The sequence below is a fragment of the Rhipicephalus microplus genome, chromosome 3, assembly GCF_043290135.1.
Source record: "Rhipicephalus microplus isolate Deutch F79 chromosome 3, USDA_Rmic, whole genome shotgun sequence".
In the NCBI taxonomy this organism is placed as follows: Eukaryota; Metazoa; Arthropoda; class Arachnida; order Ixodida; family Ixodidae; genus Rhipicephalus; species Rhipicephalus microplus.
The window spans coordinates 86,728,773-86,747,716 of NC_134702.1; the positions used below are offsets into that span (position 1 = coordinate 86,728,773).

General features: G+C 44.1%; 1 protein-coding gene across 3 annotated transcripts in view; it reads right to left on the reverse strand.

Moving 5' to 3' along the window:
• The window catches only part of LOC119172721 (calcium/calmodulin-dependent protein kinase kinase 1-like), a 322,158-nt gene that overhangs the window by 62,693 nt on the left and 240,521 nt on the right, over positions 1 to 18,944 (reverse strand). For all 3 annotated transcript variants that reach the window (XM_075889943.1, XM_075889944.1, XM_075889945.1), the window contains exons 3-5: positions 8,370 to 8,735; positions 5,437 to 5,656; positions 4,124 to 4,312 (exon numbers count right to left, since the gene is read on the reverse strand). In XM_075889943.1, coding sequence (XP_075746058.1) covers positions 4,124 to 4,312; positions 5,437 to 5,656; positions 8,370 to 8,735 — 775 coding nt within the window. The remainder of the gene's footprint in view (positions 1 to 4,123; positions 4,313 to 5,436; positions 5,657 to 8,369; positions 8,736 to 18,944) is intronic.

Below are 18,944 nucleotides of genomic sequence, written 5' to 3' on the forward strand. Positions count from 1 at the left end.
ACGACAATATCTGTAGTTCATCGAGGCTCCGATATAAGGTATACTGGCTGTTAAGAATTCTTAAGGGTTCGTCCTGCCTTCCCACCATACAGGCACCATCGAAGTGGTTCATCTTCGCCGCCAAATTTCACGGATTGAGAGCAGGGCCTGCAACACAAAGCCGACGGGAGCAAAGGGGGTTTCGCCCACACCATTCCCACGGTAGTCTTCGTGGAACCGGCTCCGACCTTTCCTTCTCTCTATTCTACCTATCTTCTTCCTTTCCAACTTTGTAGGCAGCTTCAGTAAAGCAGTCTTTGAACTGTCACCAACGAGTCGAGCTACTCCTTTCGAAGCTCCACTCCTCCGCGCGCGGCTAAGCCAGCCTGCTATTGTTAGCGCACAGCGAAGAATTCGCTTTCCAATTAGAGTCAATCGATGACGATTAGAGCGCAAGTAATGATCTACATTGGCATCGACATTTTTTTCTACGTACCTTTACCTAAGGTGACAGGAAATCTTTGTTCTTCAAGATAGCATCGTCATCTTCACTCGCCTCCTCTTCTAATACAATATAGCTACCCACGAGGCACCTCGAGGTGTCTCCTGACGAGGTGTCTCCTGACGGAAAGAGTACCAGAGTCTTGGAAGAACGCTAACATCATCTTAATACATAAGAAAGGAGATGACAAGGACTTGAAGAATTACACGCCGATCAGCTTGCTCTCTGTAGTATACAAGCTATTTACAAAGGTAATTGCTAACAGAGTAAAGAAAACCTTAGAATTCAATCAACCAAAGGAACAAGCAGGATTTCGAACAGGCTACTCAACAATTGACCACATTCATACTATCAATCAGGTAATAGAGAAATGCTCAGAGTATAACCAACCACTATACATAGCCTTCATAGATTACGAGAAGGCGTTTGATTCAGTAGAAATATCAGCCGTCATGCAAACACTGCGGAATCAGGGCGTAGATGAAGTATATATAAACATTCTGGAAGAAATCTACAGGGGATCAACTGCTACCATAGTGCTTCATAAAGAAAGCAACAGAATACCAATCAAGAAGGGTGTAAGGCAGGGGGACACAATTTCCCCAATGCTATTTACCGCGTGCTTACACGAGGTTTTCAGAAGCCTAGAATGGGAGCAGTTAGGGATAAGAGTCAATGGAGAATACCTTAGTAACCTGCGCTTCGCCGATGACATTGCATTGCTGAGTAACTCGGGGGACGAATTGCAACTCATGATTACGGAGTTAGACAAGGAGAGCAGAAAGGTGGGTCTTAAAATTAATCTGCAGAAAACGAAAGTAATGTACAACAACCTCGGCAAGGAGCAGCGCTTCGAGATAGGTAATAGTGCACTTGAAGTTGTAAAAGACTATGTCTACTTAGGGCAGGTAATAACCGCAGAGCCGAACCACGAGATTGAAGTAACTAGAAGAATAAGAATAGGGTGGAGCACATTCGGCAAGCACTCTCAAATTATGACAGGTAGATTGCCACTATCCCTCAAGAGGAAGGTATATAACAGCTGTATCTTGCCGGTACTTAGCTACGGAGCAGAAACCTGGAGACTTACAAAGAGGGTTCAGCTTAATTTGAGGACGACGCAGCGAGCAATGGAAAGAAAAATGGTAGGTGTAACCTTAAGAGACAAGAAGAGAGCAGAGTGGATTAGGGAACAAACGGGGGTTAAGGATATCATAGCTGAAATCAAGATGAAGAAATGGACATGGGCAGGGCATGTAGCGCGTAGACAGGATAACCGCTGGTCATTAAGGGTAACTGACTGGATTCCCAGAGAAGGAAAGCGGGTTAGGGGGAGACAGAAGGTTAGGTGGGCACATGATATTAAGAAGTTTGCGGGTATAAATTGGCAACAGCAAGCACAGGACCGGGTTAACTGGTGGAACATGGGAGAGGCCTTTGTCCTGCAGTGGACGTAGTCAGGCTGATGATGATGATGATGATGATGATGATGATGATGATGATGATGATGACCACGAGGCATCTCTGTCACTGCACTGAATTGTCGATCGGACCTCAAAGAGGCCTGCAACGCGTATGAATGCAAAGGTTGAGCACGAAGACATCTTGTGCTCTGGAAAATACCCTATCACCAATTTATATTCTTCCCTCTCGACTATCAGATACTTGTAAGCCGTGTCATTTGCCAACGCACTCGCAGTACCAGAATTTACCATAATTTACTGTGTGTTACCTTTCTAAGAGCTACGTACTTTTAATTACTGCTCCAGTCTCCATCCTCTGCACAGAGAAGTACTCAAGAAACCAACACAGGGCAGTCTTTGTGAGTGTCTTTTCTTACCTATACTTTTGCTACTTTAGAAATTCCACTCTCCCGCAAGAGCTCGTGTTATTTTAGGAAAGAATCTTAATTAATGACCCAGCAGCGCTTCTTTCTCTGACACAAGTGTGATATAAATCAAAATGGGTTGATACCGATTATTGAAACACTCCATTTCTTTATGCCTAGCGACATAGAATGCAGGTCTTTCTTATTTAGGTAACTGTTGTATATAATAGTTAAGATTAAAAATTCTTGAACTCTGTCTCATTCACGAAAGAAGAAACATATAGTGGTGCAACTCCGCTCCTTGAGGCAGCCAGATAGCGTCACATTGCTGGATATCCAAATCATGCTGGCGGCATCTTGCGGCAGAAAAGATAATTGCCACCGTTTCGGTTTTCGAGTGAACCGGTCGCACGCGTTGCTCGCATTCTGCCGCTGTCACGGAGTGGTACGTGGAAGGCGTTCGGCCGAGTGCGTCCCGTCATGCTCGGCCGGTATGGTATGGTATGGTATGGAGAACTTTATTGAAGTCCAGAGGATCAGGCCAGAACTGATGCTGGCTGCTCCCCCGTCCAGACAGAGAGGCCAAGCTCCTCTGCCGCCACACGGCCCTCTGGACAGCCCTGAGTTGGTCCGCCAGCTCGTCGCTGTGCAGCATTCGCTTCCACCGCTGTTCACCGTGAGAAGCCGCACCGGCCATAGCCGAGCAGCGTCAGAGCATTTGTTCGAAATTGAGCAAGCACCCACTCTTACTACAATAAATCGGAACCCCGCAGTCGGGATTAATTTGATTCATGACGACCGGGTTAGGGCACGTCCGCGTCTGTGGAAGTCTTAATGTAACCGCCTGTGGCCTGTTAAGTCTAGAATGTGGCAAGGGGAATTCCCTGCGTTGTAAGTAATAATGTTTGGTTATGGCGTTGTACGTTAACAGCTGCTCTCTAAACTCCAGAGCGGGAGATTCAGCCGCCTCAAGGTAGCGTTTCCAATTATTTTTTGTGGTTGCGGCTTGGCGCCGCATGGTGCCGCCAACTGAAATGCCTCTGTTGGAGCATGTTTTTTTTTTTGTATTTCATGTGACGCTGTTCGGGCGCGTGCAGACGCCCGTTCTAAAGGTAGTTTCAGCTCCTAAAAATCCCTTCCTCCGTGGTCTCAGTAAAGCTTTCAGCGTGTTCTCGTTGGACCTTGTGAAAACCCATAACCATCCGGGAGAGACAACCATGAGGCGCACACACGCGCTGTTCAGTCAAGTCTATATCCATGGCAGCATCGCCTAAAGGGACTATAAAAACAACAACAATGAATTGATTTATATTGACACACTGCGCTCTGAGAACTCCAATGCCATAAGGTTAACTAGCATAAGTTCGTTGTTAGCGCGGAAATTCAAGGCTGAAATTTCAATTTTAAATTTTGCGTCAAAATCTCTGTGCCTGACGTTAGAAATTTGAAAACGTATTTTTGTTATGTTCATCCCACTTGCTGGATGAAATTTTTCCAAACTTCGTGATCTAGATTTGTGGGACCCACCCATGACAAAATGCTTCATAAAATGTATAAAACACAATAAACACATTAAAATGAAGATTAATAAAATAAACAAAGAAATATGTGCTTGCTCATGAACTTTCATGGTGTAATGTTTCAGGGTTTTAATGTCAGCTGAAAATGAGTGTCTTTGCCACTTCAGCAGTCCCCTCACGTGAGCTCAGAATGCTTTTTAGAGAATGTTCTTTATTATCAACGGCATGGCACTTTACGCAGGATGACGCGTTGGAGTGGTTTTAGGACATCGTAATGTTGTTTGGGCAGCTCACCTGTCCAATTTCCTCCTTGAGCCTGTATTGGTTGAGCTGCGTGTAGCCCTTGTGGGCTTCGATGGAGACCCTACGTGATTCGCGTATGCTGCGGCCGAGCCGGGGTGAAGATGAAGGCGAGCTGAATGGGGAGTACGGGAGTGCCGGATACAACGCCCGCTCAGGACCAGGACCCACCAGGTGGGAGTCCTGCGTACGTGAAGGAGAGAAGGAACAGGTGATTGGAATCAGGCCGTCTGTGACTCTTCTTGCAATTTGCGTCCGCGCAGAGCCTTCCTACTCGACGAACACCTCTAGCAATGAGTCATCTTCGACCCCCTCACTTTTCTTACTTTACTTTATATAATGAATCTCTAGAAAGAGGCACTTATATTTATCTAGTTACTTCTAGTTTACCTAATAGGTTTAGCTATGGTGACTGTAAATTCTGAAGAGTTCCCTGCACTAATGTTTATGAACAGCAAATAACAAGCTTGGTCTATTGCGGACAAATTTTCTAAAATTCACTTTCGTTAGTGCATTTACCTACTGAAGAGCTAGCTTTTCCAATGATATGTCTCGCATCGCAATTGCCTCAACTATGCTGTTACAAAAAAATTTCATGTGAGATGTTTTTTGTCATTATGGGTTACTGAGTCCTACGGCGCCATAAATATGGCGTGCAAGACACCGCATGCGTATCTTCTATAATTCTCTTATCAAATGAGTAGTGGTAAATGTGGAAGGAATGATGGGGTTTTATCATCATTTCTTTGTCAAAGGAGAATCATTTGTCACAAAAAAGAAATGAAACGAGTAAATCCAGGCAAACCAGAGATTTCACACATTTAGGGAGGTGTTTTATCTATAGGTAAAACGACGATCACTTGAATTCCCACTCAAGGACCCGTACTGGCAGCAACGAAGAGCAGTTGAAACAGCTTCGATGTATCTGCTTACACAAAACCACTTTTAAAGGCAAAGCTTCAGTGTTGAGTACGTTGTCCTTGCTTTCGTGTGTCACGAGAAAAAGAAAACATGTTCTTGCGAATGTATCTAGTTTATAGGCATGCTTAATATTTGTTCCTAAAGCACCAACGAGGATGTTTTCATTTTGTCCTATTGCCGACGCTTCCATCTTTTACACTACAAAACTCTTCTTGACACGAATTCACAAGGTTTCCTTGCCACAGTGTCAGCTGTTATTGACTATTACCATGACAAGGATCTCGCCATATGAGCAAGTACAACAGGGCGAAGGCGATGTTGCTATACAAGGCGCACAGGGAAGAAAAGTGAGGAGCAATCTTAATGCTGTTCTCTTATACCCCCACCTGTGACATAGAGTAGGTGATACGCGGCAGTCGGCGCCTCCGCTGCAGGTCTCCGGCTTCCGGCGGGGGGCTTTCGGGGTTCGGCAGACGCTGCGGCGACGGCGACCGCTGCTGCTGCTGCCGCGGCGACGACACCGGAGGCAAAAAGACCTCCGGCGGCACCAGTTCCGGCGCCGTCAGGAACGGGCTCGACCCACGCCGGCATGGCGACAGCGACAGCCTACCGCCAGCAAGATGAAGAGCGTTAAGAGTTTACAAAACATATCCGGTATAATGTCTGCTTGCTGACACGATGGCCTCGTGTTTCGATGACAGGACTGGACGAAGATTGAGATTAGGCTGTACGATAGCAGATAACGTTGTGAGCTCCGTTAAGAAGTGCCACTGACACGACAATTTTCAGTAGCCGCTTTTCCGCCTCAAACGGAAGGCCAGGTCATCAACTCTCTAGAGCCTTTACAGAATGCACTTTTAAACTGGAGTGCACCTGGAAATAAAATACAATGCGTTTTTAAAAGCTAGTCTCGGTTACTTCTGTACCACGAGTTGCAAAGGTGGTGTCTTGGGCTAGCTTGTGGGTCATATTAATTGTTATATTGTAAGCTCCAGACAAGCACCAAAACGTACACGAAGACTAACGCTAACTTTCAACTATGTTTACTGTGCAGAACGCGAAAATACATATTTTTCAAAAACCACGTGGCAAAAGAGAAGTAACACAAAGAGGATTAGCCAGAAAAAAATTCAAAACAAGAAAAGCATACCTAAAGAAAAAGCTCAAGAAATATCGAACAAAAAACAGGGCAACTAGTGATATATTTGTTTGTTTTCTTGTTTCCTGAGCTTTCTTTCTACGTATGCTTTTCTTTCTTTCATTAATCGCTATGCTAATACTTTTTCCATTGCTAATATTTGGTCACGTAATTTTTGTCACAATAAATTTTCATTTCTTGCACAATGAACACAGTTAGAACTTAGCGCTCGTCTTCGTGTTTTTTTTTCTTATTCTCAGGACCTCACGACACGGTTCTAGCTACTTGTCAGGTACGCGCGCAATATAAAGTGACATTTATACGGTCATTCCCCTCCGTGGATCAGTTCAATATGCACAAGGAGACATTCTGAATATTTTTGACGGCACACTATCTGCCATCTTGAATGTTTTGCGGCCAGACGTGCTGACAACTCGCCACCAGCATTCATACCACAGCCTTACGTCACGATAGCGCAGACATCTTGCTTTTTACACTAGTGAAGGAATCCTATTCATCCACCTCTTCCTTCCGATCTCGTGGCAACTACAAAGGCCGTAATGCATCACCGTCTCTGCGCAGCTTTTCTGCTACGGAAAATGGCAAAAGATGCCGGCGGCGGTGCACTACAGCTCAAAAATTTACGCCATTTCCCGCTAAAGAGAGCCAATGGCGCTAACTCTCACACTGGCGGCGGCGTTGAGCACGGGAGACACCTGGGGAGGCGCAAGGCACGCAGCTATAGATCGGTGTTTTCTACTGCAACATGCCAGTCGCTCCTAATAAGCAGTGAGAGACAGAAGGTTCCGATTGCACACAGAGACTCTCAGTCCGCTTCTAGTTAACGCACGTGCAGCAAATTTTCATTCCTGAACAACGCACAGAAGAAACCTCCCACTGACCCTGTTGGTCAAGATTCAGTGTTTACATATATGGGATGGACAGTGAACGGTTGAGCAGCGCGAGCAGTCGGGTCACTAATTTTATATATTTATTTATTAATCAATTTGCGGAAATAATAATGAATAGGCAGTGTATTGATGTAGGCGTCACGGACTGCCATGTATTTTTTCCGAATACTGTAAAGATTGATATGTCGAGTTTAACATCCCAAAGCTACCATATGGTTAAGAGAGACACCATAGTAAAGGGCTCCGGAAATTTCGACCCACAGGGGTACTTTAACGTGCACACAAGTATGAGCCCACGGACCTACAGATTTTCGCCTCCTTCGAAAATGCAGCCGCAGCTGGGATTAAATTCTGTGAGTTGCGGGTCAGCAGCCACTATTTTATCTTAGCACCTAGACGACCACGACCGCGCCCGAATACTTTGAAGGCCGAGCAACCAAACACTATCGTAAGGCGCTCTATCTTGTTCTTCATAAACGGCTGAAAACAGGATCGCGTATAGGCATCTGGCGGTAAATCTTTTTTGATAGTTTTTTTGCAGAATGTTCCAAACGAACACGATTTGTAAATTAGGATCTAGTGCCAAAGTACCTCGGACAACTTGAGCCACTTACCCGTATGAAGAAATTATAATGATTATGTAAACCATAAAAATGCGAGCAGTTGGCTTTTTCAATCGAGAAACTCGCAAGCAGACGTGGCCTGCATCGGCGTTGCAAGGCGAGAGGGGAGGGTGCGTAGAAGAGCATAGAGAGAAAGAAGGGACGCCGCAGGACAAGGGTGACAAGCCCTCGGCGTAAGATGCTTCTCATCTCACTATAATAACTAAACTATGGCACTTTTCACGCCAAACTACATTATTATGAGGCCTACTCTGTGGGTAGTGCGTTCCGGAAGTAATTTCAATTATCCGGGATTTTTTTCTAACTTTCGCCTAAACGACAAGTACACAAGTTTGCTATCATTTCATCTTTATCCAAAGGCTGTCGCTTTCTTTAGGGATCGAACGCTGGTCCTCGGCTTTAACAGTGCCCCACAATATATTCTCCTGAGCTGAATTGGTAAAGTATCAGATGCATCATTTGAAAATTGTGGATTAGGCCCTCACTAACAGAGATGATGAATTTTAGTCCACTTTAATTCAACCCTATTTCTATCTTGCAGTTCATGACAGCGACTAATGGTCACTTGGCTTAACCTGGCCGGATAGGATGTGGGCCTCATTCAGTTGTGTGAAACAGCAGATCAGTGGACAGTCTCAAAGTCACACCTTTCAAAGTCCTCGGCTGCCGACAAGGACGAAGCGGCCCCGCTGCTGATTTCGTCTGGCGTCGAGGCGGCCGACGAAGACGAGGTTGTGGAGAAGCGGGGCTGCCTCTGTGCGGGCATGACAGCGGCGGCGACGGTCGCCTCTCGCACGGGGTCCTCGCCCGCTCCTTCCCACGGGTATCGATGCCTGAGCTGCGCGGTGGGTGAGCTCTCTAGGGCAGCGCCAACTCCACTGTTGCTCAGGTGGCCCAGGCTCAGTCCCTCGAACAGCTCCTCGCAACAGTGGGGTGGCGAGCCACTTGTCGCGGCCGCTTGTACCTTGCCACGGAGGGGTTCGTCATCACCGCAGTCTTCAACGCACGGAGGCCTGAGATTGCATCGGCAGTATTTCGTCTCATGAGAAGACAGATCACTCGGAGGAAAAAAAGCATTTTGGAAGAAGTTAACTCGGTATAGACAGTTTTCAGGTCACAAGCGTTGTACCCAAGAAAACTTCCGGTCGCCTCAAATACCAGTTTCAAACGTAGAAACTGAAAGCACGTTTTCAAGTTCCTTTTAAATGTCACTTCCCTCTTTAAATCTTCGGATGAAACAAACGTGCGTAAAGTTCAAGAGAATCTCTTGTAGTTTGATATAGCTCAAAAGATCATTTATTTGAATATATTTTGCCAAATATGGGAAAGAAAGTGTAAAAACTCAGCGGGATATTTATAACGCTTTTCTAGCCAATCGATGCTATTCTTGCACATCGGTGGGCGAAACCGGACGTCATCAGGGGCTGCCTTGTAAACAAGAAAAGAATATGAAGGTTACAACGAAACCACAGGAGACACATCAGATGCAGATGCTTTCTTTTGCTGTAACAGCGAGTGGCCAAGGTAGTCATAATTCAATGACACCATCAATTAGCCTCAAACCTGCATCATTTGTTGACACTTCAAGCTATTGCAGACATTATTCATCTCTTAGTCAACCCGACACAACATTTGCCATCTTTCAGGCCATTTACACCACACTAACCGGCGCTACCGTGTGTCAACTTGTGCTGGTAGAGAAGAGTAAACGCCATGAAATCATTATTCCAAATTTATGAAAGAGTAAGGGTACGAAAAGAGGGGGGGGAGTAGACAACCTTGTCGCTAGTGATGCCCTCAGTGTGTTCATTAAAACCTTCTTTCCAGAACGCAAATAAAGTTAACCTGTCTCTCTATTTGCAGCTGAAAAGGGTCACTATTCCCCTAAAAAAAAAAAAAAAAACGTTGTTACACAGTGGCGGTAGGCATGAGGGGGAAGGCATTGACAATTTTTGTTTTTTAAGTACTGAGCATATCGGTGGTGATTCACGCATACGAAGGATATAAAATAGGGAAGGCAGGGAGCTGAACCAGACGTGCGCTTGCTTTGCTACCATACTACGGGTAAGGCGATGAAGGAATTAATATAAACAAATGAAGAATAAACAACGAAAAGGGAAGAAAACGAACGCGTAAGTAGGCCTGAACCAAAACGATATCAAATGACATAGGTAACAAATCTTTCTATCTATTGATAGTTCTTCATAGGTGTACCTCTAATTAGGCGTTTTTTTTTAGTGTTTAAATGTAGCATAAAAAAACAGAGGCACGCCTCTTATGTATCGCATGATGTGTGCACATGTTAACAGAGTTACGCATGCAGTGTAACAGACTACAGCATTTTTTTTGTGACAACACGCTTGTTGCAATAGTATAAACATGAAAACAGTAACAGAACAAGCTATTTGATTCTTTCTTAACCATTCAATTTATGCCCCCAGGTTACCAAGCATAATGAATACGCACCTGACTGCTTAGGAAGATCGTCGAAAGTATCGAAGCTATGTTTTACACTTGAAACCACTATCGGTAGTATTATGGGGTAAACGTTTCTTGGTCGCATAATTGTTTGTATTTCACCGCAGGTATTATAAAGCATTATGGAGAATATAAACGTATACTATGAATCCAAGAGTTCAATCACGCAACGCTGCCAGTAATGTGCACAAGCGGGGCAAAAACAATATCAATAAAAGAGACGCTCCTGACACGTTATCTTTGCAGCTCTTAAAATTAGACCTAAAAACTGCCCCTGTATACGTTTCGAGATACCTTCGATCTCGTTTTCAGGGGGTGACTATTTTGGTTGGCTCCAACAGCCACTGAGAAAAGTCGCTATCTGCAAAGCCGGCCGGAAAGTCATCCTCCGAAGACGAGACCGAATGGGATTAGAAACGCAGGGCCAGTTTTCAGCTTTATTATTAAAACCTGTAGACGAAACGTGCCTGCAGTGTATTCATTCGTGTTTTTAAGTCCACTTCCCTAGGCAATATTTGATTAGTATAAAAAGGAAAGAAGAGACAATTCTACTTCTACATACTTGGTAATTATCACCTTTGGAACATTAACCCTGGAAAAGAATTAAGATTTGTTACATATCTTATAGGTTCCCGTGAACGAGGAGCTTAAAAGTTTTGTTGCTGTTATATAAGCTCACCACTTCAAAGAGGCAGGTTTAACACTGCGGCAACTGCCACGCCGCCTGTCCAAATGCATCTGAAGTGTAAAAACGTGTTTATCAGACAAACTGACGTGACCCAAGTTAAGTTAGCTTTACTTAGAAGAAATTCTAGCTATCAGAAGTTTCAAAAGGTCTGAAATGTATAAAATTTATAAAAATGCCTAAACGTACACAATCAAGGTGTTCGCCAATTCGAACATATCAGCCGGAAATAGAATTCGGGTTTCCGTAAGCTGCATTTCTGGCAACATATAAAGCGCAATATTTTAGATTTTGAAATACCAGCTTACCTCAGTTTTTTACAGCAGGTAAGTTTCCCCAAAATTGCGTTCATATATTGGCGCCTTACATTGCAGTGGCATATTTTTGTTAGTTTTATACACGCTAATTTTATTATTATCTAAATTTAAATAAAAACATAACTTTTTATTTCTGGGTTACAACGTGCTCACTTTGGTTGCCTGTATTCGTGAAATTTGTCAATATTCAAGGCCGAATTGAACGATTCATATACAAAATTCAGTTTGTTGATTCTTGAAAACAGACTTTTTTTTTTCGCATTCGAATGAGTCTGATAGCCAATATCGATACATTCTGTTATTTTCACTGTGACGAACTTGATGCAGTCGGTTGCGCTAGCTGCTGCGACAACGCAAAGATTTCCCTATTTTAATACATTTTAGAGTTCAACATTTGAAGCTTAAGCGGGGGCCTCTTGTCTCAACAGCATAAAAGCAGGTGCAGTTTGAAATGTTTTAAATGTTTTAAAGAACAAAGAAAAAATCAAACTTTTCTGCACTTACCCAGCCACTGTAAAGATAGGACATATAACGGCTTTCCCGTCGATATACGAGTGCTTGAAATTACTGCCGCAAGTTTCGTGTTATTTTCACGTGTACACTTCAATCCTGAACAAGAAACAGCTACTATTCGAACGTTTACGAACTGCTCGTGTATTTGTACACGAAGTTACACTACACACGGCGGAGAGTGCGATCTCTTCTTTACCTGTCGTTCAGACGAATGGTTTATCTTCATGAAACATAGGAGGGCCTGTATTAAAGGTATCTTGCCGAGAAGCTCCTCATTAGTGTCCGTACGTAGGGGCAACTGTACGTATATACGAATGCGATGACCCCACCTTCATTAGGTGGGCACTAAAGTTCAACAAGATGCACTTCTCTCTGCCTGGGTGATGTGTCCCTAATTAGTGCGCCGAATCAGAAGTGATTATTTTAAACAAAAAAAAAGGGTCAGGTCACGAGCGAGTGAATTTCCTGTATTGAAGTTCAATTGCTGCACGTTAACAAACTGATTGAAGGTTCATGTCCTGTGGACGTTCGAGAATGTAAGCACATACGTGATATTTGCAGTATGGCATAAATTTTGGACGCGTTGTTTTGAATTGTGCATGTTCAAGCATAAAGACAAACTGTCCGTCAATTCGATTACATTTATTTTTCTCTAATGTAACGGCTCATTCACTTCTCTCGTTTGTTTCACAAAACTTCTTCTTTCGTCGATTTAGTAATAGCCAGATTTCTTCACTATACAGAATCAGTCTTACCACACAATGATAGTGCCCTTCTCAAGTGCACCTATGTGTCTTGCACAAAATTAAACAGATTCAGTTGAGCGTCTGCAACAGCTGTGTGGACGCTGCCTGCCACAGGAAATGGCTGGCAGGTAGCTCACGTCTGCAAAGCTGCTGCGGACGCCCTACTAAATCTCTCTGCTAGCCCCTTCGTTGAACAGTTTTGGTGTGAACGAGGTGGCACCAAAACGATCTGAAACGATCATCACGTGCCTACAGCTGCTGGCGCATGCGCCAAGTTGCATGAGCTGGTGTTCATTGTTATAATAGCTGGCACCAGAACACGTTCATGTTCACATCATAACAGTCTCGCCGAAATACACTATACTCGGCGGCAACTTGCTGTGGCAGCACAGCCAAGTCTACGAAGCCCAAGCACGCCCTTTTTTACTACGCTTCTGCATGTAGTCTACGAACGGTACTTTTGGTATATTGCGTAGCCTAAAAAGAAAAGATGTAAATATTATGTGCATCATTGTTTTAAATATTATTAGGAAACATGACCCGTGCAGGTTTTTTGTTCTTTGCTTTTTCTAGTTTTCTTGCTTTCTGGTGTCATTTCACTTTTTCCTTGGCCCGGTAAACAACGATGCAGCAATTAAAACGTTAGAAAACAGTAACGGTAATAATGACCATAATTGAGATCACGGCACTGCAGCTGCGATGGTCACTGGACAACTGAAAATACTTCTAAGTGTAATTACTCTTCTTAAGTACAGCTATCGTCTGTTTCTGTTTGTACCTTACAAACAAATAAACTGTACCAAGCATAAAATGTCCAAAAACAATTCTGTGCACAATCGGGAGGCCCCTACTGCGTAATCCAGGAGCAGGCTAGAATTCACATTGCACCCGCTTGCCAGTCTCTGTGGCGATACGTGACGCTCCTCTTTAAACGACGAGACGTTCACGTGGCAGGGAGTAGTTAAAGCCTACTCCGGTGATTTTTCGAGGTCAGTGGATCTCAATGAAATTTACTGGGCACGACGTTCCTTTGAACATTTGCGCCATTCATGCCAAATTTCAGGCTTGAGAGTGTCGCAGATTCTTTTCAAATGAATTTCGTAGCTTGCCTCAAAACGCTCCTCTCGCTTGCCAGCATTAATGTCAACATTGTGTATGAGACGTTGAGTTTTGCCTGGCAGAAGGGATGAACTGATGTGCCACTGCAACGTCTGCTTGTCTGCTATGAATTGTGTGGGTTTGGCCGGAGCTTCCTTGGTTGAGCTTGCGATTTTCTTTTCCGTGTTGAGCGTGCGATAGGTGCCAAGTGGCGTTGCATTGTGAGACACACACGATTCGCCATATATTCACCTTAACAGCGTAAGCGTTTTAGCCGACCGCCGCGGATGTCGTGGACAGGCTGTGCCATCTGGCGAGCATTATGTGCACTGACGCAGGTTATGGCAACGTTAGGTAAATCTTTACGACACACGTAGAGGAGCACTTGGTTGGGTTTCGGTTTCGGTCTTGCAGTTTTTTGGAAGTTGAAAATTATTTTCGACTTTTTTTAGCATTTCAGTTATCGTACGTGTGAGATGAGTGCCTAAGGGACATGAACTCACCGTTATCCTGACATGATGAAGCAATCGCTGGAGTTGGCCTTTAAAGACCTAAACTTCTTCAAAAAGCTCTTTTTTTCCACACCCAAACCACCGCAGCCACTCGGCGCCGTCTGGTCGGGAACGACACGTTAGTGGAAGGAAGGACATGCAGAGCACGGACATCATAAAGGCGATCAGTAAAAAAAAAAAAGGAAGGAGAAGAAAAACGGAAAGAAAAATGTAGAAGGGAAAAAAATAAAAAAGGTGGAAGGGGGCGGCCGAGGAGGAATGGGGGTGTCTACCTCATGTTTTCGGTGCCTTTTTTCTCTTGTTTTGCGTACTCTCTCTCTAAGACTGCATACAGCTGAGCACCAACAAATTGTACCTTCATTCCTGATAAACGCCAGACTCTGGCTGAAACGTTGAAAGAAATAAACAACGTTGTAACTTCTCACGGAGGATCTACTTGACCACCTTCAACACTATGGCCACTCCACCACCATGACATCATATATATATATATATGAGATATAACAGACAGTAATGCCAAGGAATGTACAGGGGAAGTTGTTAGAACCAATGGAATGTGAATAAGAAGAAAGAAAAGTGGATGAAAAAATAACCAAATTAATATATATATATATATATATATATATATATATATATATATATATATATATATATATATATATATATATATATATATCACAGGATGCAAAAGAGACGAGATGTCTCAACCTCAACGCAAACCGTAAATAATCAGAACAATGATACCATGCAAGGTGCCCAAATATAAAAATATCTCAGCATTCATAAGAGACCTAAATAATGCGCAGAAGCTTTTAAATATAAAGAGAAAGTTCATTGCCGAGATGGGAGAAAGATTGTGTTGCGTCAGTGCTAACCAATTCTTTGGTAGCTTGTTATACTATAAACATGAGGGAATAAAGGATACTCTGAACTGGTTGGTCTCCTAATTGTCTAATTATGATGATCAATATCAAGTGATCATGCAACGTTCGGTTAGTGTTTGTATGAGGCCATGGTATAATTAATAAATAAATTTCAGCTGACAGACTATTTTAGAATGAGCGACTGTCTCTAGTTTTGCTTGCTTGCTTATTTCTATATGTCTTGGCACGTTCGCACCACAAGAGATCGGCCCTAAAACCGGCGGTTATTGCAATGAGGAAACAGTAATCGCAAATTTCAATGAAGAAAAAATTCAATCATCTAGAGAATGTAAGAGTGTTATACTATAAAACATGAGAAAATAAAGGGTACTCCGAACTGGTTGGTCTCCTAATTGTCTAATTATGATGATCACTATCAAGTGATCATGCGACGTTCGGCTAGTGTCTTATCCTTAAGTTACTATGCATAAATCAGAAATAGCCGAACGGGCAATATACCTGGAGCCAAGATTTAACGAAAAAAAAATTGTCAGAACATGAACATATATATGTATATAAATATATATATATATATATATATATATATATATATATATATATATATATATATATATATATATATATATATATATATATATATATATATTACAGGATGCAAAAGAGCCGAGATCCCTCAACCTCAACGCAAACCGTAAATAATCAGAACAATGATACCATGCAAGGTGCCCAAATATATAGAACGATGAAATTGAAACTGCTCCTGAATAGTGTGAGTAAGTGAGTGAGAAAGGAAAGGCCGGGAGGTTAACCAGATATTGGCATCTGGTTTGCTACCCAGCGCTGGGGGTGGGGAAGTAGGGGCAAGAAAGAGGGGTTAGAGAGAGGGAAAAAAAACGCACGCGCACTCATAAAAAAAAAACGAAAACACACACTGGAAGGGCGTCCCAGCTACAACCGTTCAGCAAGGCCGGTCAATCGCAAAAAGTTCAGCAGCGCTTTCAGGGCCCTCTTCTGTGAAGTCGCATCCTGACGATACTGCAGAATTTCCTGCTCCGACAGAGGCTGATCATCTAATTTGTTGAGTTCCCTGCGAAGGCATAGTCGCCACCTACTATACGCTAGGCACTCACAAAGAACATGTTGAATGGTTTCCTCCTTGCCACAGTGGCCACAGGCTGCGGTGTCGGCCATCCCAATGCGGAAAGCGTAGGCGTTGGTAAATGCAACGCCCAACCACAGCCTACATAACAGGGTCTGGTCTGCTCGGCGAAGCCTCGACGGGACTTGAAAACTTAGCGTAGGGTCAAGTGAGTACAGTCGGGCATGCTTGAAGTGCGGCTGATTCCATTGCGATGTGGTTTTCCGGCGAGCAAGTCTGCGGAGCTCTCGTGCAGCATCCGTCCTAGAAAGTGGTAGTCGCAGTTTATGATTTTCTGTGTGGGCTGAGCGGGCAGCTTGATCGGCCCGTTCATTGCCGATGATTCCGCAGTGACTGGGCAACCACTGAAATGTAAATTGGTGCCCTTTCTCAGTCAGGTGGTGTATAATCTCTGCTATCTCTAGTACCAGCTGCTCGTGTGGTCCACGGCGTAAGGCTGATAGTAGAGACTGCAGTGCCGCCTTCGAGTCGCAGAAAATAGTCCACTTGCGCGTAGGCTGATCAACTACAAATTGCAACGCGGCACGAAGTGCTGCCAATTCTGCTGCCGTTGATGTTGTTGCGTGAGATGTCTTGAATTTAATTGTCGTGGCCAACCTTGGTATCACTACTGCTCCTGTAGAGCTGTCCGGCTGAACCGATCCGTCAGTGTAGATATGCGTGGAGTCTTGATATTTCTCATACAAGAGAAGTAGTGTGAGCTGTTTAAGAGCCGGTGATGACAAATTGGCCTTTTTCTCGACGCCAGGTATGTAAATATTAATTATTGGTTGAGCGAGGCACCATGGCGGAGTCACAGGTCTAGCGGCAGGAGAGAACGAAGTTGGGATCGACTCACCATGTGCGGTCACTGTTTTGCAGTAAGATGTGCATGGTCGGACCACTGGTAGAGAGGCTAGGTGATGTCGAGGGGTTCGAGCAAGGTGTCGTATATGTGTCCTCAGCACTTCCACATTAATGTGGGTCTTGATGAGGTTGTCCTTTGTGATGGCGATAGTCGCCGCTGTTGACGCACTTTGGGGCAAGCCTAAACATATCCGGAGTGCTTGAGCCTGGACACTTTGAAGCATTCGTATGCTTGTTTTACTTGCGTTGGTTAACACAGGTAGGCTGTACCGAAGGAATCCAAGGAAAAGAAACCTGTATAGTCGCAACATAGCAGTTGTGGACATTCCCCAGTTCTTTCCAGCGAAGAACTTGAACAAATGACAGATGCCTGTCAATCGCCTTTTCATGTAAGATACATGTGAGCTCCATGAGAGGTCTCTGTCAATTATAACACCTAGGAACTTGTATGATCTGAGGTGACGTATTCTTTCGTTGTTTATCAGAACGCTGTAGTTATGCATTGGTTTGCGCGTAAACGCCACTAGTGCACATTTCTCAGAGGAAATTTCCAGACCTCGTTGACGGAGGTAAATAGCAACTTGAGTGGCAGCTCTCTGAATTCGCGCTCGCAGCTGTAGACGTGTTACTGCAGACGTCCAAACGCAGATGTCGTCCGCGTACATTGACAATCTGACAGTACTTGGCAGATGCTCATTTAGAGCTATTAGCGTCAGGTTGAATAGTACAGGGCTAAGTATGTCACCCTGGGGAACACCACGGTGGCTGTAGTGTAGCGAAGTGTCACCATCCTAGGTTCTCACGAAAAAGGATCGCTCAGAGAGATAGCTGCGTATCCACTGAAACATCCGACCACCCACTCCTACCTCCTTGAGAGCGGTGAGGACAGCTTCATGTGTGACGTTATCGTACGCTCCTTTAACATCAAGAAATAAAGAAGCGCAGAGACACTTACGGCCTTTTTCGTGCTGCACGTAGGTGACCAGGTCTATGACGCTATCAATTGATGACCGGCCACGGCGAAATCCCGTCATAGCGTCTGGGTAGATGTTGTGATGCTCCAGGAACCATTCTAGCCGTCCAAGTACCATCCTCTCCATCACTTTGCCCAAGCAACTAGCCAGTGCAATCGGGCGGTATGATGTGAGCACCAATGGTGACTTGCCAGGCTTCAGTAATGGAACCAAACGGCTGGTCTTCCAGTTAACTGGGAGGGTGCCCTCTCGCCACGAGTCGTTGTATATCTCGAGGAGGGCTCTCCTCGCACACTCACCAAGGTTACACAGTGCTCTGTATGATATTCCATCAGGCCCGGGTGCTGATGTCCGTCTACACAAAGCCAGTGCTGCTTGAAGCTCATGAATAGAAAAAAAATTGGTCCATGGGGTGATCGTGTGATGTCGTGCCACCGCGTGAGAATAAGAATAATAAGAATAAGAAATACTTGAAATTATCACTCTGGCGACTTATTTTCTTCACACCATCGTTAATCATCTTGATGACTTTAATTATCCTTAAGTTACTATGCATAAATCGGAAATAGCCGAACGGGCAATATACCTGGAGCCAAGATTTAACGAAGAAAAATTGTCAGAACATGAATTCGCTGCTTTCCTCAGAAGTGATTCGTTCTTTGCCTGTCTCTTTCGTGTTCAAGCCGTCATCTCCCCGCGGTCTTTTATCTTCTTGCTGAGAATAAATCGACATAGGGTTCTCTAACTCCAAATGTACAACTATAAACCCAACAAATCAGATGTGCGTGATTGGGAAAGAAACGCTGGCATAACTATTTGGTGCACGCGTAGTGTAATGCGAGAGATGGTAATAATTGTTGTGTAGCATTCTCGTTCTGCTGAAGAAGAAATAAGGTAAGAAGGACAGAGAGAAAGAAATGGAAAAAGTTACCAACTTTTTATTTTACCCTGATGGCGACCACACACGACCTCGAATTCTGTATTGCTACGCGTGCATATAATTATGTGAA